Raw genomic sequence first — 25,506 nt, forward strand, 5'->3', positions numbered from 1 at the left:
TAGGATGAAAAAAGCAAGAGGAACCGAGTTAGTCAGTTGTGAATGCCGTCTGTGTACAGTCAGTACAGCTGGATCCAGCCTTAGACCAGAACAGTGAAACAGAAATATTTCAGATTGCTAGCATATGGCATAGCATGCAAAATAAACAGTATATTTATGACTGTACTGAATATAATATTGTAAACATGTACACCGATTTCAACAGTTTATGTTTTGAGGAAATCAGTATATCACACCGGTGTGATATGAATAGTAAAAACGTATGACTTTATTGCCGTACATGCAAAACACCAGCCAACAGAAAGGCAAACAACATCTCTTTCCATTCATTTACATTTTCATCCTTCTCCCAGGTAATAGTCATCCATGTGACAGGATGTGACATCATTTCTAGCGCAGTAACAGATGGTGAGCATGGTGGCATGGCGTTATAGCCACTCTTGTTTTCCTTCCAGTCATGTGAGCAGGGGATCTGTGGCGTGTGTGTGTGTGTGTAGGCCCTGTGTGTTTTGCTTGGCACACGTCCTCTTTGTTTGTTAGGATTGTCAAGGCGGGTCCTCTGGAGGGCTTCTGTGTCTAATTCCCTAGCCGCCCCTCACGCTGCCTGTATGCAATTAACAGAGTAATTAAAAGCTTGATGAGCTAATTGGTGTTGGGTGAAGCTGCAGGTGTTTTGATTGGGGAGCTTGTTTGTGGAAGTGCTGAGAGCAAACAGATTTCTGTCATAGATCATTTTGTCTCTTTTCCCCCACTATTAAAGCAATACATGAGTTAAGGGAAAGTGGAGCTATTATAACTATTTATCAGCCTTGATGGGAAAATGGTAATTGTTTCATAATGATCATTCTTGAAGCATTTGTCCAAATAATGGCCCATTATCATTGAGTGGTACGATACGATACAATACAATATGGGTCACCTTTATCAGGCTTGCATTTCCACTGCCAAAAGGGTACCAATGGTATCCAATTATATTAAATAAATAAATAAATAAATGCAACATATATAAACACATACAGCCCCTTACAGTCTCAGTTATGCTACCAATTACAGAAAAACTACACACAGCATACATTTAGTCCTTATGTGAAAAACAACACACAACATGTAGCCTACAGTCAATGCAAAACTCTCATATGTGTCTTTAGTCTTTACAAGCACATGTAACCTGTTAGAAAGTAATTCCGTCATTCCGAGTTCATAATAGTCCAAAAGGCGATGATAAACATGGCAGTTTGTTCATGTTTTAGGTTGCTGAAAGAATCATTTGCTCAGTTTTTTTGCGCGTCACTCTCTTTTTTTGTCCATTTCTGAACAGATTGGATGTCAGAAGCGCTTCAATAATCACACGCACATTATTATCATCAGCTCAAGAAGTTCATTATTTCAAATATAGATGTGCATGCGAACTCTCTTGAGAAAGCGAAACCGCTCGCACTTTCGATGGCCTTGTAAACAACTACGAGGCACAGGGTAGATTCTGCTCTTCTTCTTGGCTTTGCGGCTATTCGTCAAGACAATGACTAGGTTTGTTTAAGCTCTGGTCAATCATGGCTCATTATTATATGTATATTTTATTACGGTTTAATGTCTTGGCTGTATATTTAAAAATGCCGCTTCCTTTCTTTACTTTTTAGCTAGTGACGTATCTCTGTAAATCAAAAGCGTTCAACTGTGCGTCTTGCTCCACCTTTTGGTACCCTTTTGTTGTCCTTTCGAAAGGGTACCCAAAAAGTGGTATGGTACGGTTAGCTTTTTGGTATCTTTTGATAGTGGAAACGCCCATAAAAGCGTACTAAACCATACCACTCAGTGGTACTTTAAAACAGTCAATTTTGGCTCTCCAAGAAGAACAGATGTTTTATTGTTTTGTATAGCTTAATGTTGTTTCTTAAATTAGTTTCTAGTATCAAACTGTTTGTCTACAAAATAGTTGAACAGATGGTGCAAAAGGGGACAATCACAAAATATTGCTTAATGGTGCATTGTTCCATAGACCCATATAATCTGGTCTTTCACTTCAGGTTAAAACAAAACATAGCTGTGTATTAAATGTCAAAAAGGGTTTGATTGTCTGTGATTTTGTTGTTGCTGTCAGTGTTGAAAGGTATTTGATGGTCAAAAGTTACTATATACCGCATCCTTTTAATTTGTACCTTTTTTCGCCTGTAACTAAAGAACTATCTCTCTCTCTGAATATCAGTTGACAGATGTGTTGGTGATGGCTGTTTGCCTGCAGTACTCTTGGTCCCCAGGTGCCTGAGCTGAGGCTGAGGACGTTGCAGTGTGTGTGCTTGTAAGAGTGTGTGACAGTTATTGATGTTCAGGTGGGTGAGCTCAGAACAGCGGTGCACACCGTGAACACAGTCCCTCCGCCTTAAGCACAACGGTTACTTGAGGCAGTACAGGAAACAACTACAAACGCAACAAGTCCACAGAAGGGTGGAGGGTCAGAAACCTTGCTCTGTGAAACTTGCACTTTAAACACACACAGACAAACCCAGACCGCTCAATTAAACCTAAACAGCAAACATTTTCTTGAGAATGTGTATTTGCATGCTCCGTATTCCTGTAGAAGTGGCCATACACTAATCTCTGCATCTCGATTGGTGCCCAGTGCTGTCCTAACAAACTCCAGATGGGCCGAGCTGGGGAGTTGTTCTTGGCACATCCCGGCTCGGCTGAATGTCACAAATACTTTCCTTTATTTAGGAATGGCTAAGGCCGGGCGGCTGAGGAGAGGATAGGAGGGAGAAGGGTAGAGAGCAGCTCAGCAACATCTGGATTTTATTAGCAGCCATTGGGAGAAATCTGAAAAGGAAGTTTTTTTCTCTCGTGTCTTTTGGGGTAGTGCTGGGCTTTGCAGAGCCCTGACCACTGACCATGCCCTCACAGCGAAGAACAGATGCCAACAATAATTCAACAATCACTATAATATTCAAGGCAGCACAAAAACAATAGCAAGTCCTTTGGATATGCTAGTGTATTTTTGATGTTACTCTTAATTTGCCTGACCAGCAAGGCTTCCTCCTAGGTCAGAGGTCCTCAACCCTGTTCCTAGAGATGTACCTTGCTGCAGAGTTCAGCTCCAACACAATTAATTAGTACCTGAAGCAGCACATGATAATTACAGATAAGTGTTTTTCATCAGGTTTGCGACTAAAATCTGCATGAAGGTTCGTCTTCAGAAACAGGGTTGGTGACCCCTGCCCTAGGTCATTGCAAAAAAGACAATTCTGGTAGATCCAGTTTACTGCCTATATTCAAGATGGTTATGCTGCCTAATTCAGCAACACAACAAGTCAACAGAAACCAGCCTGGATTAGCAAGATGACAGTAAGGTACCCTCTGAAGTATGTAGTTCATGACTTGGCAAGTAGGACATGTTCCTGAATCAGCATCATTAAGGTCAAGGTTTGGCTGGTTAGCTTTGCTAATAGTTCCCATAATGAACTATCCTGTAAGTGGAAATGCTGATGAGTAGCTTTCTCCAGGTATAACTGTTGCTACCACCTTGGGGAAAGGCAAAGACCAAAAACAACTTCTTTGCAGCCTAGAATTTCCTTCTGAGTTTAGATATAGGTATAGGTAATGATTTGGTTTAGAATGGCATGTTTAAGTAATATATGATTCTACAGCAATGCTGTAGAAGGACTTGCAAGAGCATTTATCCACATCCTTGAGGCTAAATCAGGCTAGAACACTCTGTGACTGTGTTTGGGATCGGAATGATTTGTCAGTAAACATGTTTGATTTCGTTCACATCTTAACTCGGCTTTATTAAAATACTTTATCAACATGCTGTTTTAATCATTTTGAGTTGAGATATTCCCCTGTTACCACTTCCTGGATGAGGTGAAACCCAAGAGAACAGTAGTGCTTAGCATATGTCTGCTGCCTCGTAACAGACGGATACAAGGATCTTTCTGGATCTGGAACAAGAGAATGTGTCTCTATGCTCTTTAACACAACTGTACTGTGGTTATTCATACACCATTCTTTGGTGACCCTAGCATTCTTTCCCACACACCCGCACATGCTGGACATCTCTCTCACACACATCCATATACAGAGTCTCAGGGCCCAGGGGTCTGTTCAGCTTGTGACTAAATACGCATTTATTGCCATATGAATGTTTGTTTTCTCAAAACATATTTGCTCAGCTGAAGACGCCTGCTTAGGCTCACAGAGAGTGTGTTTCTGTGTGCATGCTCTTTCACCCTGTTTTTATTGTAATATGATTGAATTAGTTGTAAATAAGGGATAAGGCCTCTTGTCCATTGTAGAGACAACATGATGCTGCTCAACTGAATATAGATAGGTTGACTTTAAAAACTCAGTTCTGTAACTTAAAGAACTATGAAACCCTTTTTCAGATAGCAACCCTATGGATATATATATATATATATATATATATATATATATATATATATATATATATATATATATATATATATATATATATATATATATGTATATATATATGTATAAATATATATACAGCCTACAGAGGGAATCTCCTAACTGAAATGGAACACCAGGTTCTGTATTCAACTCCCTGTCTCTAAAATAATACATAGAAATGATACATTAAGGCTGCCTTAGATTTTGGCCCAACATTATGCTGTATTAGAAGGTAACATACTGTTGCAGTCTACCTTTTTAAACAGCCTTTGAATATAAAGTGCACATATGTCTTTTTGTTGAAAAAAAGGTATTTATTCACATTAGTACATACATTTCTGTAACATTGGATATTGTCTGTCTGATCTGTACCTTGTAGCAATGTTTGTTTCTTTTGCATGATACTTTTAAAATGTTGGCTCCGGTCCAGGGGTCTACAGAGGAGCTTTGGGTGATGATGTGGAGAGATGGTGGGGTGGCTGGGACCGAGGGATAGCGGACGGATGGGTCTTGAAGTGCCGGCCAGGGGTCGAGGGCTGTAATCCTGCTGTTTTGATGAGAGGCCTCTGTTTGTGTGGACTCGGCAGCAGCCTGATGGGGAGCAGATGTGGGAAGGCAGGCGGTCGGGCACAGAGCCAGAGCAGCTGGGAGAAATTAAAAACAAGAGCATTCCTGGAGACTGGGGGAATTACAGAGTGGTGGATGGGGGGAGTGTAGATACAGGGACAGGGAAAAAAGCCATGTGACAAGAGAGAGGGTTATCTTAAGGGGCTCTTCCTTGCGTTTGAGTGAAAGGTAGCTCAGTGTGGACTAATGGTTGGAACAAGTGACAGTGTAAGGAAGGAACCATGTGTACCTAGGTTTTGAAATGAGGTCATTCATTAGACCTGTTGCTTTTATATAAATCTAATAACAATGACTACAGATTAACAAAAAAGGTAACCCTGAAAGACAATTTGTTAGTGGTTAGCAAAGTGTGTAGCACTGTTGCCTCACAGCAAGAAGGTCACTGATTTGAGCCCCAGCTGGGTCAGTTGGCATTTATGTGTGGAGTTTGCATGTTCTCCCAGTGTTCGTGTGGGTTTCCTTCAGGTGCTCCGGTTTCCCCCACAGTCCAAAGACATGCACTATATGTGGATTGGGTAAGCTAAATTGTCCGTAGTGTATGTTCTAGTCCTTCAGGTTGAACGTTGGGCTAACAACCCACCTCATAAAAACTAGATGCTACGAAACATCAATATGGTGCAGCTAAATATCAACTTTGTATTAAAATGGCCCTGGAAGTAAGTAAGTAAATATATTTGCCACTGTACATTATATAAACATATACAAACCATTACTTTGTAATTATTTCTTACCTTTAAGGATTGTGCTGAATGCGCTTAAAGTGATTTTTGTTGTTAGATTTAGCTCACATGTAGCTAAGCCTAACAAAATAAGCCACTCCACATGCACACATCTCTCTCGCACAAGCTTCAAAAAGAGCAAATCACAGAAACCAGAATTCTGGGCTTGTCATTATATGATGGATTCTTGCGTCTTTGGACCTTTTACTGAAGACAAATGTCCACTGATTTAAAAAAGATTCCAAAAAAGCTTCAGAATTACAAACTGGAGCACTTCTGTGGTGCACATTTAAAAATCTGAATATAGCACAGGAAAGTTGATAGACACAGTTAGTTTTAGCTGTCCTAAAAGAGTGCACTTTCCTCTGGAAATCAAGCATATGGTCAAGACAACAGAAACTGCTTTAAGATTATTACAGAATAATGGTACCGAGGATCAAATCACACACTTTTAGGTGGTCTGTTAAAAGCGTATTGTGCTGTGAGCTAGGTCTATTTGGTTTATTGATCTCTCAGTATGGCTCCTCTGTCTCATAGTGGTATGATTGTCTGTGTATAAATTGCTTTATTTTTAAGGCAAGAAGATACCCAGAGGAATTTTTTTTTATCCCTTTCACTCTGAAACTACTCCTAATGGAGTTCTTCGTCATTTCATGTAAATGTCACTTTACACACGTCTCACAAAATACAGTATAAAGAAAGTGTTTGATTTCATTCAAGTTGTCAAATTCAAATGATAGCTTTGTGTGAGGGCAATCAGTATCTCTCTTATACTCTCAGAAATAAAGGTACGCAAGCGGTCACTGGGGTGGTACCTTTTCAAAAAGTAGACATTTGTACTTAAAGGGTCCATATTTGTACCTCAAACGTATATATTAGTACCTACAAATTTTAAGAGGAACACTTTTGTACCTTTTAGGTACCAATATGTACCCTTGAGGTATTGTGGACCTTTTAGGTACAAATTTGTACCTTTTAAAACAGTCCCACTCCATTGACATTATCTCTGAGAGTGTACGACCGCTCAAATTCAATGCTTTCTTGTGGGAACAACGGATATATTAATATCTACATATTTGTAAGCAACAGAACATGCTGTTTTTCCAGATGCTAAAGCAGCCATAAGTTTGAATCTTCTATTTTGTTAGCGCTGTCTCTCTTCGTACCTTATCTGAGTAATTCTTTGTTTGGGCTTTATGGAAGCACAGATGGCCACAGAAGGGGCTCATACATAGACTACTAATGTATTAAAAGTGAAATCCAGTGTCCTGTGCGTGTGTGTGTCCTACTGTGTCCTTTAGCTGGTCAGATTAATCAGATATCTGTAATCCCACAGTGGATACAGGCAGAGCAGGGCAGACTTGCCTCTCAGCTTCTGTTCAACAGCCTCTCTTGTCTCTTTCTCAGTCCTCTTGTGGGAGTTCATACCACCGCAGCCAGGCCATGGCAACTTATAGAATCTCCTGAGGACTGCATACAGGAATTACCATGTGTTGCTCCCATAAGAGCAAATTAAAAGGAGTGATTATGGCCTGTTTTTCTGTCGGGAAGTTTTTAAGCAGCAGCCCTTAGAGGGAATGGATTTTATTCATCTTTTTTTAAGCTTAAATCATGTCAAACCACAGAAACGGTGCACTTCTTTGGCTATTTTCTAACAACCCCTACCTCTAGTAGCAATACCTTGACTATAATAGGACTACAATAAGCTCAGGATAATACTAATCTACTATTTAAATGGCAAATAGGCATACATGAAAATAATTAAATTCTAACATTAACGTTACTTGGTCATGCATGCTTGATGTGTGTCTGTGTGAATGTTTGCTGGATTGTTCTTTGTTTAATGGCCCCTCTGAGATTCCAAGCTGCTGGGCTGAGTGACAGATGGACAGGCAGGGCTTGTGGCCTTAGCAAGATCTCTCTCTACCTGTCTACATTTGGCAATGACAGTGACTGCGATGCACAGAGCAGTGCACTGTTAGCCCCGTGTGGCAGGCCAGCCAGTGCCTATTTTGGTCAGCATGGCATTAGTCCTAATACCTTGTTATGTTTATTGCCCTGGGGCACCAGTCAATTTAGAAATGAAAATTAAAGGCTAATTTCTCTTTGCATTATCCTTCTTTGCACATAATATTGCTATTTTAGTGTTCATATACTACTCTACTTGTAATACTTGAAAACAATTGCTTAGTCCTGAATGTTGGTGATATAACCAAACCCAAAACCAAAGGACTAAACTCAACATAGGCTCATTCTGAAAACGTAGCCCTATATACATTGGGCTGTCGGTTGGGTTTAGGGAAGTGAGTAGGCAGGTCAATAGGTGCTTTTGAAAACACTATTAGTTGGGTTTAGGGAAGGAGGAGGGTGGGCCAGTTGACAGCGGCCTCTGGTGGACATACGTGAGAACAGCAGACGCAAATGGCACTCGCGAGAGAAGTTTGAGATCTCAAAAAGAGTACACAGAGCCCTCTGGTGGATTCGCAAAAACTGCAAAAAACTTACCTTCTGGGACGTATTTGGCGCTCTCCAGAAATGTATATAGCGATACGTTTTCAGAATGAGCCTGGGTTGACTAAAATTCCTAAACAGATATAATTTTGACATTAGCAATGTTTATTACTTATTAACCATAAAATAAATCTTCCCTGTCCAAAACTATTCTTTTTACACACATAGCTTTTTTCCTCTCATTTAAGATGTATCTGTACTTCTTATGTGTTTGTCAGCAATGCAGCGGCAGTCAGAGTACTGTACGACTTACCATTAAACCTCAAGTGTTTAACTTTGTATGTAGTATTTTTGCATCATAATACGCTCAAGCAGTCTTTAAACAGTTGAAGTCAGATTACCCCCCCCCCCCCAAAAAAAAAATTATTAACCCCTCTGTTTATTTTTTACCAAATTTCTGTTTAACAGAGAGAAGATTTTTTTTCAACACATTTCTAAACATAATAGTTTTAATAACTCATTTCTAATAACTGATTTATTTTATCCTTGCCATGATGACAGTAAATAATATTTTACTAGATATTTTTCATATCTACATTATTTTTCATATTATACATTAGGGGCTAATAATTTTGACCTTAAAATGGTTTTTAAAAAATTCAAAACTGCTTTTATTCTCTGTTACACATCATTTGAGAGAAAAAAAAATCTAAGTTAATATATATATATATATATATATATATATATATATATATATATATATATATATATATATATATATATATATATATATATATATATACAGTCAGAAATCAGAATCAGAGTCAGAAGCATTATCATTATTATTATTACTATATATATCTCTTTTTAATATTTAAACGTACTCATGTTGTATTTTGAAACGGCATTTCAACATCATCATCATCAGTGCATTTTTTTTTCTAATGTCAAACATGCACTTATGTAGTATTTTGAAATAGCTTAACATAAGTGCAATGTGCAATAAACTTTTTCTACGAACATACGGCATGGAACAGTTGCGCGTCATGCCATAACTGTACGGTTTTCCAACTGACTTAAATTAATAATTCTAGGGATGTCTTTTTGCACTAGGCTACTTGAAAAGTCAGAGCAAAGGCTCGCAGGCCACTAGGACAATAGCCATATGGCTTAAAAACAGAATCCAGAAACTGTGACAGTCACTTGACTGAAAACTACGATTGTGCGTGCTCTGATCTGCTCATCTAAAAATTATAACATTGGTTATTTTTTATCTTTTTTAACTACATTTTAGTCTCCTCTTTTTTTATCAACAAAATTGCATAATACTGCATAATAATTGCATAATAAACAAGGTCGTCAACGATTATTTTTGTCATTATTTTCGTTGATGAAATGAACACTGAGTAAAACAACAAATGATTATTCTTATGTGCCTTTTAAAATAGATTTTAGTCCTTACCAGCTGCTGCTGCAATAACTAATGTCAGTCCACAATAAACAAGGTGTCTAAATGTCTGTCCCTGAAGTTGCTTATTAATTTTGCTTATCAAGTTCCTTCTTCGTATTACTGAATGTACAGTAAGATGTGATTGCTTAAACATATTATAAATATCAGATTTGTCATGATTGGCTGCTATTTTGCCAATTTTTATTAATGAGAACAGGTTGGTAGATGGTGGGGAGGTGCTGGGGTGTGTGAAAGGTAGCATGATACCTGTTTAGGGCACTCCAAAAGATCAAGAAAACACCAAAACATCATAAATGTTGTGCTCCTCGGCCCCTTACCATGTCCCCTGAGCCAAAGCAACCCCTAACTTAACCCACAGTACAGCCTAAAACCCTGCCACCCTCCTGCAGCTGTCATCCCTCTAAGGTCGACCACCAATTATCTGGCTGTTAGTAGTTTGGCTATGACCCTGTACGTTTAGTTATTTTTGCACATGACATCTCGGCCAGGTGGTGGGGGCTTTCTCCGAACATGGCCTGGGCTGGTGGCCCCAGCATACGGTCAGGGTGTTGTGCTGTTTTTCGGGAGGTCTATCGGACTGAAGGTGACAGTGGAGAGAAGCGGGGGGCAACTGATCCACAGTGAGTGACAGCACTGAGACAAGAGGCGCCTGTCAGAGAGCCTGCTGCTCAACACATGCTGCTGTTACTACCTCACACACAGAACACACATTGCAGCCTATAGGTGAAACATGCTCTAGTTTAATGCTTATCTTTGTGCATTTAGTTACCTGCTTGAACAAAACGTGTCATGGTACAACACTGTTTGATGGACATGTTTTTAGAATATTCAGTTTTCACTTTGGTCTTGTTAAAGCATTTAATAAATAATGAATATTGAATTTATTGGAATGGCACTGTACAGTGTAAAAATGTTGACTTTACTTTAAAAAAGTGAATAAACCCTTCGCCTTAACATTATTAAATAAATGAACTATGTGCATAATTCTAAACAATTAAGTTAAGTGAACTTAGCAGTTTTAAGTTACAACAGATTACTTACATTTGACATCAACTTGTCAGTTTAAGGCAATAGATTTATTCACTTTTTAAGCCATTGCTTTTTACAGTGTACACTCTTTTGCTGCTTGTTCAAACTAATTTAAAATGAGTTGAAACAACACAATTTTTAAGTTTTTTTGGGACAACTTAATTGTTTTAGGTTTAACCAACTTAAATTTGTTATCTTTATCGATTTGTGTTGTGACAGCATGAAGGAATTGCAACACAGGCTCATTCTGAAAACTGAGACCTATATACGTTTCTCAAGATCACAAATTATGTAGCCAGAGCTACAAATGGCTGCATTTTGTCTTTAAAATGAATGCTATGGGGTGGTATGATGGCGTTCCTTTTCCCGCTTACCAGCTGACCGCTTACCTCTATATAGACAGCTTTCCTGCTGTTACCAGTTTGTCCGGTAGCTTGACACGTACATCGGCGGACTTGAGATGCAGTTGACCATGACAATAGGGTTTGAGTCTGGTGAATAACGGTTCCAGAAAGCAGGTAAGACAAAAACCAATGCTAAAAAAATAAAATCAACAAGTAAATAACAGGGTGAGAACGTGGTAAAATATAAAAACATTTTAAAAATCGGGGTTTTTCTTTTTTCTGGATTGCTTTTCAAAACACTGCAGTTGGGTTTAGGAAAGGGGTGGGCGGGTCAATTGGTGATTTTAACAAAATATTGATTGGGTTTAGTAAATGGGGAGGATGGGGCATTGGTCGGTTGGTCAGTCAGTAAGTCAGTCAGTCGACATTGGCCTCTGGTGGATTTATGTGAGAACAGCAGGCGTGAATGGCACTCGTGAGAGAAACTTTAGAATTGAAAAAGCGTACACAGCGGCCTCTGGTGGACTCATGAAAACAAAAACTGCAAAAAAACGTAGCTCCTGGGACGTATTTTGCTCTCTCCAGAAATGTATATAGGGGTACGTAATCAGAATGAGCCTGGGTTGAGGAATTGTGTGGAACCAAGCACAGTATATATTGTCAATATACTGTATGACTGAATATAGTCTTCAGAAGGGTTGGGTAAAAAGGTTATATGCTAAAATATTAAGTCTATCTTAATCATTACAAAAAAAAACTGATGTGAAACTGTGTTATTTTAGCATTTTGTAAACAATATTAAGATAGGCTTACAATTGTAATATTTTACTTTTTTACCCAACACTGGTCTAATCATTAACAAAACAAAACAAATAGATGGATAATTACACAAGATGCAGTTATTTAAATTTCATTCAAACAAACTACACCATTCAAAATGTTCCACATGTATCTGATATTTGAACGACTGAATGGACTCTAGAATAAATGACCATTGAAGTTTCTCCCTCTGTGCTCATGGCATCTGAAGCATTTTTCTTGGCAACAGATGATGGTAAAGAGTAGCAAATGAGAGCTGTCACCAGTGATGTTGTGCGCTAATCTCAGTACCATCTGATGCTACTTCTTTTGGAATAACTTTGCTTTCACACACATGCACACAAACATACACAAGCTTGTTTTTGTCAATTGTGTCACATTCCACAGGTTTCCATTGTTTTTATACAATACAAACTGCATTTTCTATTGCACTACCACAAACCTATTCCTAACCCTACACCATAGGAAAGTGTGTGCAGTTTTACTTTCCGAAAAACAACTCAGTCTGTATGATTCATAAGCCTTTTGAAAAATGAAAATATCAGCAATGTCCTCATAATACGTCTTCATTGTAATACCTGTGTCATACCCATCTCATGATGTGAGACGCTAGAGCCCATGGTCTTTACCCTCCTCGCAACCAACTCCCATACAAAGAATCGCCGGTTCTATCCCAGCTCAGAACTAGATGGGTGCAGTAGGACTGCGGGGGTTACATGGTTATAAATTCTACATTTACATTTATGAACTTATCCAAAGCAACTTACACCTGGGAACACACACACACAGGGAGCAGTTGGGAGTTCGATGCCTTGCTCAAGGGAATCACCTCAGCCATGGTATTGAGGTGGATACACCAACAATCCCTGCTGTTACCAGGATTTAATCCTGCCACTATTGGATCAGTCTGGCTCTCTTACCATGCAAAAAAGTGTAGTTTATGTGTTTTTTTCACTTGCATAAAGATATACCAACAGAGTTGACACCGGTCCAACAGAACTCAACAACTATTGGAATTTAATGTTTGGTCTCATTTATGTAGAGGCATCAACGTAAAGCAATGAATTGCCCTTTCATCCCATAACTGCCAACATTGAGTGTGCTACTTCAGATGTGTGGAAAAGAAAATTGGAAAACCAACATGTGACAGCAGGTTTAAGAAGCTGGGTAGACAAAGGCATTGTCATATGACCAATATGGTCCAGGCGGGCAACAGTGAAGAAGACTTGCCATGTTTGGTCCCATAGTGGAGCAGAGATGAGGGTCGGTGTGAACGCAGCCTTGTTGAAGTGTTCAGCACCGTGATGGACAGGAGCAGATCCAGCTGCACTTGTCACTGGCTGTCAAGTGCCTGTCCATCCGGCGGACAAGAGCGGACAACAGGCGGGGGAGAGGGTGGGGGGTGGAGGACATTGATGGGGATGTCAGGGCAATGGGGGGGGGGGGGGGGGGGGGGGGTTGTGTGGTGGGCAGTAGGGTCCCGTCAGCAGCAGCTGAGTAGGAGAACAGGTGTGACTGGATGTTTCCAACAGCAGTGACATTTACCCTCCGCCTCAGTCTGCCAAAGCCACACTTTATCTCTATCAGCAGAGAGTGTACAGATTTACTGCTATGAAATATTATAAGTCTGTCTGAGCAACTCACTAGAGGGCTACTGATGAAAAAAATCCACTTGCATGATCCAGCACCGTGAACAAGACACAACATATGTGTCAAACATGATATGGTTTGAACCAGTGCCATGTAGCTTTCATGCATGTTCAGAGTAGAGTATTTGTTGTCAGAGCCGTGACCCGGTGGTTATCTGACATGCTTCAGACACATTAAGTCAAAGCACTGTACAGTCAGAGGCATATACACTACCTGACAAAAGTCTTGCTGCCTGGCCAACTTTTAAGAACAACAAATAATAACTTGACTTCTAGTTGATCATTTGGTATCAAAAGTGGCTTATATGAAAGGAAAAGCCCTCTAGATTACGCTTATTTTACCAAAACAAAATTTAATTAGGACAGTAAGGTCTGACTTTCCTTAGACAAAAGGATTGTCAATAATGTACAGTATAGAATATAAAAGCATGGTGCAGTGGAAAAAGAATTAATGTTGTGTATGACTCCCATCAGCTTGGAAGACTGCATCCATACATCTCTGCAATGACTCAAATAATTCTTAATAAAGTCATCTGGAATGGCAAAGAAAGCGTTCTTGCAAGACTCCCAGAGTTCAATAAGATTCTTTGGATTCAACTTCACTTCAATTTCCACAGGAAGGCTGTTCCTTCAGTACAAAAACATTGTTATGGCATTCACAAAATGGCATTGGTTTAAAAGAACAAAGCAGTATTAATAAAACTATTTTGTTATCTGCAGGTAACACAGCAAAGAAGGCTGGAACGATGCCAGATTCACCTGCTGATGTCAAAACCCAGCCCAGGTCAACTCCGCCCACAATGCCACCACCACCCCCTGCTGTCAGTCAGGCAGCCAATCGCAACGCGTCATTCACACCCACAACAAGTAAGTGATCCTAGTTATAACATGCAGAAATTTGATTTCAGCTGCATTCACAACAGACTAGAAACATAGCGAAGAATTGTGAAGTGTTTCTGAAAGGCATGGAATGCTGCAACAAACTGCTAGTATGTAAACAGAAAGGATTTCATAATGTAGTGCAAATTTGTGTCACATTCTCAGTTTTACCACAAGGGAGTGTTAGGGTAAACTGTTTTATATAGTAACTTATCTCTCTTGTGTGAACTACTGTCATGGTGCAGCAACAGCCAGACAAGAATCTTCCTTTGTAAGTTAGTTCACTGTCAACAATTATTTGCCTTGCTACCTGAACAATAACACATCTAGGATAATGATTTGTACATGAGTGCAGTAACACAATTTCTAAAAGTCTCTATTACTGTAGATGAGTAACCATTGTCAAGGAAGAGTGTTCATATACTGTAGCAGAGAATGCCCTTGTAACATGAGCAAGTGTATTTAAGAGTGTTTGTGTATGGCAGATTGAGCCATTGTCTGGGTGTGCGAGCGCTTAAGATACACAGCAAGAGATTTGTTTACTGCATACGGGAGAATTCACGGGCAGCATCAGGCTCGGCAAGGCTTGGCAGATCTTGCTACCCTATATAGCAATGACGGGTCTTGTTGTTTCACCTGTTGCATGGGTCGTAGCGTAGCCTGCTTGCCACTCTAAAACCAGAACACAAGTGTGGGAGTCACATGGTAAACCCACATGTGTCCTGCCTGGAATGGCGAGATAAAAAGGGGCACAAGCGAAATGAAAGACCCTGTGTTCTGCAACATGAAGCCATGCACACACTCATACACACAGCAGTGAAAACATGCCTCCCAACCTGGAGGAGATCTACCCTTTGAGTTGTATTTGCACAATCATATGCTTCCTGGTGTCCTAGAGGATTACTGTATGTAACTCTAAACCCTCATGGTGTGTCCACTACTATTGTAATGTTTGTTTATCTGTGGTCAGAGCTTCAGGCATAGGTGACATAAGATATAAGGCCTACTCTTAGGAAGAAGGCACTTGACAATCAGGAAGAGGAAAGAGTGGAGGGATGAGATGCAGTGGAAGTGTGGACGGGTCGGCCTGGTGGCCTGAAAGCTGCAAATCTGCTCTCAGCTGGTAGACATGTGCACAGCCTGATTTAGACACACACCTGCTATTGGAATAAAAGTAACCCAGTCCAGGGGGCTATTTTTGGGACCTCTTTAACACGTTCTTCTTATAGTTGTGTCTTAGTGAGTGAGTGAGTGGGAGAGCAATGGGGAGTAATAGACCGGGTGGGCGGTGTGTGTGTATCTCATGGAGAGAGATAGCGAGAGAGAGAGAGAGGGGGTAGTTGGTGGTCCCACTTGCAGAGTTTGTTCAAAGTAGAGAATGAAACGAAGAGTGCAGGGCAACTTGCTGCAGTACTGTCACAGTGTATCTGTAGTTTCAGTGTGTTCTTTGGCTTTTCTCGGGATGCATGTGCCCTCTTCATGCTACATTGGAACTTCCTGGAGAGCACTTCCCAGGACTGAAATGGATAAAAAGGAAGGCAAAGGAGTCTGGCGTAACTTAAATGATGCTAATACAAACAGTGGCTCTCTTTCCTCAGTGCTGAATGGGAGCAGTCACTCTCCAACGGCACTAAACGGAGCTCCCTCAACCCCTAATGGCTTCAGCAATGGACCGGCCACCTCATCTACTGCTTCCCTGCCTACCCAGCAGCTGCCCCCAGCCTGTGGAGCCCGGCAACTCTGTAAACTTAAACGTTTCCTTACCACACTGCAGCAATTTGGCAATGACATCTCACCTGAGATTGGAGAACGTGTACGCAGCCTGGTACTGGGGCTAGTGGTGAGTGTCCTACTGTGTTTGTTGTACTGACTCTGATTCTTTTCTTCAAAAAGTGTTCATTGGATTGCTCTTTCTGTTTTATCAGAACTCAACTCTAACCATTGAAGAGTTCCACTCCAAACTTCAGGAAGCCACAAACTTTCCCCTGCGCCCCTTTGTCATTCCATTTCTCAAGGTAAGAACACAAAAACACATTCATCTCATAAAGACACAGTCTTATAATATCTTACACAATATTTTGAGAAAGCTCTTGACATTTTTGTGCAATATGCATCCGTGAGGGAATGGTCTCTGCGTATCGCGTCTGAAGCCGAGACTACTCCAACAGAGTTCTTAAAGTCTTTCTGTATCTGTATGAGGAGCTCTTCCTTATGGTGTACCATATGGGAAGGGGTGGAGGGGGAGGGTAGTGGGACTTTGAGACAGACAGGCAAAGTGACAAACAAAAAGAAGGTAGATGGATGGCAGCCAGCATCGGCACACACATGAACAGACTCACTCAGTATTTCCCCAATCCCGGATACATGGTTGCCTGTGTGTGTAGATGAGTGGAGTACATTTGATAAAGCATCCGCAGCCCCTTACACCCTCCCACCCCCAACTCTGCTGTGGCTGGGCTGTGCTGATCTAGTGCTCCATATGGCCATCATTTGTGATTCATTAAAATTGGCACACTTGTGTTTACCCAGAGTGGAGAGGAGTAGTGTGGGCCAAAGAAGATTTCCTGGCAGATGTTGCAGTGGGTGCTGTAAGCAGCACAGCTTTCCGTTGCTCTGCTGCTGTTGTCTTTGAGCTGATCCCTTTTTGTCCTCAGACATCACTATGATCCAGGGCTCAAACATATACACAGATTCTCTGATGCATTGTGGTGCTTTCTCAAATAATTCTGCATTTAGGCGCAAAATATGGAATTCGAATATCAAATTCAAACACTTTGGTTATCGCATGCTTTACTGTAAAATATTTGAGGCCATATAGTTCATCCTGACTCCCTGAATCAAAGACAATACCTAATTGTGTAGTGTTTAAAGATAACCACCTCCAGTTGATGCTTTGCTCCAGTTAGGAAACAACCATTCCAAAACACACATCCACACGCTTAAATCTCAGATTTTTTTTTATTGGTTGTATAAAGATTATATATCCACCGACCACATTACAGAACAGGAAAATGTTTGGTGTGGAAAGTTGCCATGGAGCACCCCCCTGCAGTCTTCCACTGTGTGTGGATGTGTGCTAGTGAGATATAGACTACACAAGACATATCTCATAGTGTGAGTGTTTTATTCAAAGCAGAGCACTGTGGTACATGGCACCCAGCACATTGCTCACAGCCTGCTGTCAGAGGCCTGCAGAGTGTTGATGTTACACATCTGTATCATCAGCCAGCTGTGTAGTGTTATACTGACAGCCAAAGAGAAAAAGACAACAAAAAAGAAAGGGTGAGAGAGAGAAAGGCAGTACAGTTCTCCTACTGCAGACCGACCTAAGCAATGAACAAACACGTGGTGGGCCAGAGAAAGTGTCTGCTTTATCTCATCCTCATTCTTTCTTTTTCTCTTAGCACAAACCCTGCTGAACTACTAAACTATCCAATCATATGCAGCATGTGTCATGTTTTGGATACTGGTCTCCAACTTGGTGCAATGTTGATGCCCCTGTCTAGCCTAGCCTGAAAGACAACATTCAAACAGCTGACTAGATTAACCAGCTTAGTATTAAACCACTTAGATAAGTAACCCAATAACTCATACAGTACCAACCGACTAATACACAAAGACATTCTGATCAGCGTTGATCATAAACTGTACAATCACAAACAATCAGTTGTACTAGCAAACTAGCCTGACTAGCAAGAATTATTCAGTTAAAGAACTTCCAGGTCAACCAGCTTCACTAGACCAAATTTGGTGCAGTGGCTTAGCAAGACTAAAGATAAAGATTTTATCTTTTGAAAGTTTCATCAAATTCAATATTTTATTAATGTAATTTTCTTTCCTTTTGGCAGGCTAACTTGCCCCTCCTGCAGAGGGAGCTACTTCACTGTGCCCGGATGGCTAAGCAGACCCCAGCCCAGTATCTGGCCCAGCATGAACAGCTTCTGCTGGACGCCAATGCCATCTCTCCCCTGGACTCCTCTGAGATCATGCTGGAACTCAACGAGCATGGCAAGAGACGTACCCCAGACAGGTACACACACATAAACTTGTCTTTCTGTGTACCATTTTTATAACAAATACCTTAAGTCATAAATATCTACAAAGTCAAGCAAAAGGTAAAAATGTAGACAGCCATGGTAAATGTCAACACAACCTTGCCCTGGGCATTCTTCTTCCTGTCTGGCTTTGAAATGCACACAGAGTCGATGTAATGAGTGGAGGTTGTGGGAAGGTTAGGCCACACAGAAAGAGACTGTGAGGTGGGCAGTGGGAAGGTGGAAATGAAAGTGACATATTTGCCTGGTGGTGCCAGCTGCCTGTGGAGTAGAAACGGACTGATATGCTCTATCATCACACAAAAACATAGTCCATATTCTTTACATACAATAGAGAGACATCTAGCAAGCTTGAGAGTCTTAATATTTACAGTGAAATGAATTTGTAGCTCCTACAGTATATTCCTGTATATCTTCTTTTGTTTTTGTTCTACTCTATCATCCACATTGTGTCCTGTTAGTTTCCCGGTAGCTGCCCATATGTCAGTGATGTGTCCAGATGGTGATCTTGCTGAACCCCTGCTTGAACTGATCCTGGGGGAGGGAGGGATGAATATATAGAGAAAAAGAAAGACAGAGAAAAAGCCAGAGGTGGGGGTAGAGGAATGGGCAGTCCCCTACTGTAATCCATACACCTCCATCTCTGAAACCTAGGCTTACCATATCACAACGGGAGCCCCAGCTGTTGCTTTGATTTGTGGGATATCTGGCCACAACCACAAAAAAAAAAAACTGGAAAAGGTTAGAAGTTTTTGGATTGGTTGCGGAGGCGGGCATGATGGGGTGTCCTACATGCCGCCAGAGTCAGATGTTCGAGCCAACTGCACTCTACTCTCAAGTGCAAGAAAACAAGCTTGCGCAGTCCTTGCACACACATGTAGTTCATGCTTGCAGAAGGGAGAGGAGCTTTAGCCCTGAATGCCTGGCTGCTGCACTCAGCTAAACAGATTATTATCAACACTGCAGCACAGGCCAGCCAGATGGCTCCAAAACGCCAGTGTCACTGAACATCTGCCAAAGGGAGCAGCTTTCGCAGTACAGCAGCTCAGGAGAGAGACAGAGAGAGAGAAACGGATGAGAACGGGAAAGATTAAGGGGTCGGGATTTAACTCCGCTTCTTGGTATATGAAGGCTAGAGTCCACATATGGCTCACAGCTGGACTCAACATTTGGACATATGAGTGGAGGGCAGAGAGAAAGAGGGAGGTGGGATGGTTTAAACTGCAGAAATGCAAAACCATCAATGGCCCTGTTTTCTCTTGAATGTATTTTAAGTATGTCTACATTCCTTCTAACAGGACCAAAGAGAATGCGGGGGACAGGGACGGTTTGCACCAAGAGCACCTGGCCAAACGTCCATGCACAGTGAGCCCCAGTCAGCGCTTTAGCCCCAGCAGTGGCTTACCAGCCCACCCTCCTCCCAATGGCCTACCAACACATCCGCCCAATGGCTTGCCACATCCAAACCCTCCTGCCCCGCAGCATTACCGCTTGGAAGACATGGCACTTGCCCACCACTACAGAGACGCCTACAGACACGCAGAACACAGGGATGTCCGGGACCGTCACCGGCAGTCAGGTGAGAGATGTGTAGTCCATTGTAAAGCTACATTAGGACATTAAGAGTGATTTTAACAGAATTAAGTGACATTGTGCTCTCTGAAAAAAATGCTTACTTTCTTTTTGCATCTGCGATTTTACAAATATTGTAATTTTACAAATTCAAATATGATTATTTTATCATTTGAAGTGTGTAGTTTTAATAACATTTAATAACTACGTGACTGCACTTACATAGGCATGTATCTCTATTTTGTTAGCGTGTATGCTAATATGGTGCTATGTTTGCGTTACAGCCGTGCATGGAGCACGTCAGGAGGAAGTGATTGATCATCGGCTGACAGACCGTGAGTGGGCTGAGGAATGGAAGCACCTCGATAACGTATGTGTGACCAGATGCTTTACACTTTTAACATCTTTTATACATACTGCACAAGTAATAGCGTGGTTTTTTTGCTTATCTCACCTTTACCTCCTTTGCATCTACACAAACTGACACTCGCTCAAACCCATATCGAATAAAAAGGCCACAGATGGAGTTAGGAACCCGGTAGAGAATGTTCCCACTGGAGAGAACAGCTGAGACAAGGGCTGTAGAGTCTGTGGAATCAGGCTTTTTCTGGATTGCATCCAAATCTGAAATAAATACAGCCAACAACATACTCAAAGAATGAAGAATGGCATCACATGGATGAAGGGAGATGTTTTTGAGGGGAGGGGAGGAAGATGGGAGAAAATAGGAAGAGAGTGAGAGAAGGGCGCAGAAGCATGGGGGAAGAATGAATTGTTTTGGCTTCTCCCACTGGCAGCACAGCTGTTGCAGGGCTATTGTTGCTTAACCACTCAACCGCTTACTGCACCACTGGATTACACACACATATGCACACAAAGTGTTCGAAATATCTTGTGCTTATGGTACTCACTATTTCATCAGCTCTTTCAATAAAAAAAATGTAGGTGCGTTGTGGAAATGTTATGGACTAAGTAGTACAATGTTGCTGTATAACATCCTCTTCAACTGTTTCTCATCTCTTTTTATTTGTTCCTCTCTGTAGTTGCTAAACTGTATCATGGATATGGTGGAGAAGACGCGGCGTTCCCTTACCGTGCTGCGACGCTGCCAGGAGGCAGACCGCGAGGAGATGAACCACTGGATCCGTCGCTATAGCGACGTGGAGGATATGAAAAAAGGTGGGAGCTCCGCCCAGCGGCCTCCTCCTCTTCCTCCCCACCACAACTCTTCCTCCTCCAACACTCCTAACAGCAGCGAAACACAGCCGCTAGGTACATGCACCGCTGCAGATGCAGCCACAGGCGCAGATGCTTGGCACGCAGCATGTCTCTCACATTTTTAGCAGCTGCAGACACCATCCTTGCCTAAGTAGTTTCCATCAGCCAACATACCACTCTGATGAACATGATTTGAAACTAGGCTTCAAGCCTGATTTTTTTCAGACTGGTCAGCATGTAATCCTACGTCTAGCCTACCATAGCTACATAGCTTTTCTATAACTTTGTCTAGAGCAGTTAATCCTTCTCTGTCACTCTATGTCCATGTTTTGAGGGACCAAGAGTACTACATTTGATTGTGTCTGCAAGTTAGCACACCCGATTCCACTCACCAGGTCATTAATACCGTGATGTATGCTTTAAATTTGGTGGCAGTTAAGGGATTATATAGAAACTTACACTGACTGGAATTCTCTGTGGATGTCATCTTTTGGTGACATCACTCTCAAAGTGCGTTATGGGTACTTTTAGCTGTTTACTGTTTATCAATCCATTGTGGGATTGATTAAGTGCACTTTAGAATGTCCACTATGGTCCACTAAAATGGCAGCTCCCTCAAATAGTGCACTATGTAAGGTCATAGGAAGCGATTTTGGATATGAACAGTGTGGCACAAAATTTCCAGCAAAATTCAATTTAATTTATTTTTTAAGTTATTTTTATAGCACTTTTACAATGTAGATTGTGTCAAGGCAGCTTAACATGGACGTTCTAGTAAGTTGAAACTGTGTCAGTCCAGTTTTCAGAGTTGAAGTTCAGTTTAATTCAGTACAGCTTGGTTTAATTTTTACTGCTGAAAGTCCAAACACTGAAGAGTGTTGTGAATTTCTCTAGCCTGGCTCACAGCACCAAACTGTCGTGAAATTCTAAGACAAGCCCACAAAACCAGGGAGAACTTTTGGTTATCTTTAAAGTAGAATCCTTTAATAAGAGGAACTCAGCGTGGCTGTGACGTCATCGAAAGAAACTCTCATCTGTACAGCAGGCACTAAATTTTTATACATTTTACAGAGAGTGATTCATGTAGGTGGGGACAGTCTAAAACAAAGCATGTAAATGAAGTGTTGCTGTCGGCAGGGTAAATTACCTTTCCAGGCCCAATCTCATCAGCATATAAGTACCCATTTACAATACATTTTAGCATTAAAACAGTGTGATGTTCTGGAGACAGAAACCGTCTGACCAGTTGACTGGCTTGAGAAGTCAATAGACACAGCCATGGTGTGAAACTGACAATTTGCATTACTTTGGAGACAGTCAGGGCTCAGGAAACCAAGACATTTTAAGGTCTTTCACACCCTAAAAACTACTTTTCAGTTATATATAGATTATATACATTTATATTTCCACAAGAGCAAATCCATCAATGCGCAGCTCCACCAATCTCAAACCAAAGCAAGCCAGTTGCGACAGTGGCAGGGAACAAAACTTCACCAATATGACGAAAGTCAAGGAAAAAAAACCTCAAGAGAAACCAGGCTCAGTTGGGCACAACCAATGACATCATTGAAATAAAAAAAAAATGGGTATTTTGTACTAATTACATTTCATGATAAGAGGTTGAGGGTGATGGACAGAAAAATAAAGCCCAAACAGCTAATAACAACTTAAGTTATTGTATTTGGTTATTAGATACAATTGTCATCCTCCAAGTGTATATCATGAGATAAATGGTAGAGTTGCATTGTAATATTTAGTTTTTTAAATTTGAGGGAGTATAAGAAGTACACCCAGAAATACTCAAGTCACTCCTCGTATGCTTTTTCACAGAAATACACAGAGACTTCCTGCATCGGCCTCCTTCAGGCTACCTACCCGAGGAAATCTGGCGGAAGGCTGGTGAGTGCATCTGGACAATGCATTGTCTGCCGTCGCCTACTTCCATACGTGCACACAAAACATATGCCCACTGGCCTGAAGGCCTCACAACCGTAGTTATGCAAGGCCAGCAGCAGGAAAGGCCGTTAAATGTCATTAGTGTTAAGAGCTCTCCATCTGTCATGGCCATGAAAGACAACTGCAGTTAAAGCTGCAGTGAGAATGCAGTAACCTGCCGCAGTCAACAGCAGAGCAGCACAGGTAGGGCCAATAAACGTGACCCTGCCCAAAGACAGAAAGAAAGATAAGTGAAGAAAAAATAAGTGGATGGATTGTTCATGTTCCGTTTCTCTGTTCTGTATCACTGTAGCTACATAAAAAAAACAGGTAAATGGGGCTTTACATAAGCTTGATTGCTCTCTGTGCCATGTAGGTCACACACAATACTGATGGGGTCAGCCAGAACACAGGTGGTGTCACTTGCCCAAAGGTCAGAGATCAGAGGGCACGTATTAACTGTGACCCACACTATTTACATTACAGCTGAGTAAAATCAATATGCCATTTCTACTTTATTATTTTTTTGGAATGATGCTGCTGCTGTCTGCAAAAACTTTGCTGCATTTTTCGCTGTGACAAAAGCCTTTTTAATTGCAGTTGTTTTTCATGCAGGTACTACAAGCATCCCGCTCTCGCCAGCATTAAAGCAACTTCAGAACAAGCAGGGTGAGTAACTGGACCCCTTTACACCTGTATTACACATAAGTGTACTTATTTATGTGAGTACCAGCTATGTCTAAAGTTTTTCTCAGTTGTCTATTTTAAAATTCCTCACTAAATCAAGTGAGATGATTGTTCACATACAGATAAATAACAGAACTATCAAACAAATATGTATAGTATAGCTCAGAAGTATAGCTCAGAAGTAGTCTTGTAAAAATGTTTGTATTCATTTGTATTCAGATTTTTGATAGCAGACTGGCAATCTTTCTTAATAATTATAATAATACATTATTATAGCACTTACATTTATATATCGATTTTCTGGACACTCAAAGCGATTTAAGGGGGGGGGGGGTCTCCTCTTCCACCATCATTGTGCAACATCCACCTAGATAACATGATAGCAGGCATATTGCGCCAGACCGCACACCACACACTGGCTGATTGGTGGAGAGGAAACAGCATGATGGACAGAGGCCAGTGAGCAAATTTGGCCAGGGGTAAACCCCTACTCTTTTTCGAAGGACATCCTGGGATTTTTAACAACCACAGAGAGTCAGAACCTTGGATTTAACGTCTCACCTGAAAGACGGCGCTCACTGAGCAGAGTCCCCATCAATATACTGGGGTGTCAGGACCCACACAGACCGCAGGTTGATCACCCCCTGCTGGACTCACTAACATTACTTCCGGCAGCAACCTAGTACTCCCATGTGGTCACCCATCCAGGTACTGACCAGGCCCAGCCCTGCTTAGCATCAGTGAACGACCATGTAAGAGTTGCAGAGAGCTAACTGTTGGCAATTCTGATAATTCTTTACAATTCTCATGGACCGGTCAACGCTTGACAACTGCAGTGTTTGGGTGTTCTGTGTTTGTCTGAGATAGTATGAAACTGATCAGTCAGTTCATGTCACGTTACTTGACACGGTGCGCTCATGGGATTCATTCAACTGGGTGCGTCTGGAAGGCGCGAGCGCATCATGCCGCTTGTGCGCTAGCCGCACACCTTTGTTCGAAATAACGAACTCGCGCGCACTCTAGAAAAGAAGTAATATGCGAATGGCCCCTAAAGGGCCCCCATCATTTGTGATCTCCATCAGTTGATCTTCTTCCACAGACATGGTGGATTCACCTGATTTGTTGACAAATGGGTTGCGGATCCATTACTTGGCAGTTCACAAGTCCTTCACTGGGCCTTTTCCCCTTTGCAAAGAAACTTTCCAAAGACGTCTGTTTCTTACTCATTTTGCTGCTTGTGGTTTAAATTTTGGCGCTCAAGTGACCGTGATGTAAGTGAGAGAATACGGTCATTTTCAAAATAAAAGATTTTTCAAAATAAAAGATCGTTCAGACTCAGAACTTCAGATAATAAATAAAGCAGAAATAATTAATGATTTCTTGTGCGGCCAGGTACCAGTCAATACACATACTGGTGCCGATCCGCGGCCCGGTAGTTGAGGACTACTGGTTTAAAGCACTGAAAGGTCTCTTCTGTGAAGTCCAGTGGTAGACTGAAACTGAGATACCTGGGTCTTTTTTGTAAGAGAAATGATAATTCATTTTTGTATCCATTTATTTCTGTCTGGGAGAAATAATTGAGGCACTAAAGGGGTGTCAAACATGAATTTTCTTATCTGTGGGTGTCTAGATTTCTATGTCCTTCTG

General features: G+C 41.3%; 1 protein-coding gene across 4 annotated transcripts in view; it reads left to right on the forward strand.

Moving 5' to 3' along the window:
• Positions 1-25,506, forward strand: part of cbfa2t3 (CBFA2/RUNX1 partner transcriptional co-repressor 3) — an 86,741-nt gene that overhangs the window by 50,776 nt on the left and 10,459 nt on the right. For 2 of the 4 annotated variants that reach the window (XM_056462160.1, XM_056462163.1), the window contains exons 2-10: positions 14,234-14,380; positions 15,991-16,232; positions 16,318-16,407; positions 18,241-18,422; positions 19,746-20,026; positions 20,304-20,389; positions 21,063-21,291; positions 23,068-23,136; positions 23,788-23,841. In XM_056462160.1, coding sequence (XP_056318135.1) covers positions 14,234-14,380; positions 15,991-16,232; positions 16,318-16,407; positions 18,241-18,422; positions 19,746-20,026; positions 20,304-20,389; positions 21,063-21,291; positions 23,068-23,136; positions 23,788-23,841 — 1,380 coding nt within the window. Of the gene's footprint in view, positions 1-14,233; positions 14,381-15,729; positions 16,233-16,317; positions 16,408-18,240; positions 18,423-19,745; positions 20,027-20,303; positions 20,390-21,062; positions 21,292-23,067; positions 23,137-23,787; positions 23,842-25,506 lie in introns of those variants that run through there. The other 2 variants (XM_056462161.1, XM_056462162.1) reach the window with 2 other exon arrangements.

This window comes from Danio aesculapii, chromosome 7, assembly GCF_903798145.1.
Source record: "Danio aesculapii chromosome 7, fDanAes4.1, whole genome shotgun sequence".
In the NCBI taxonomy this organism is placed as follows: Eukaryota; Metazoa; Chordata; class Actinopteri; order Cypriniformes; family Danionidae; genus Danio; species Danio aesculapii.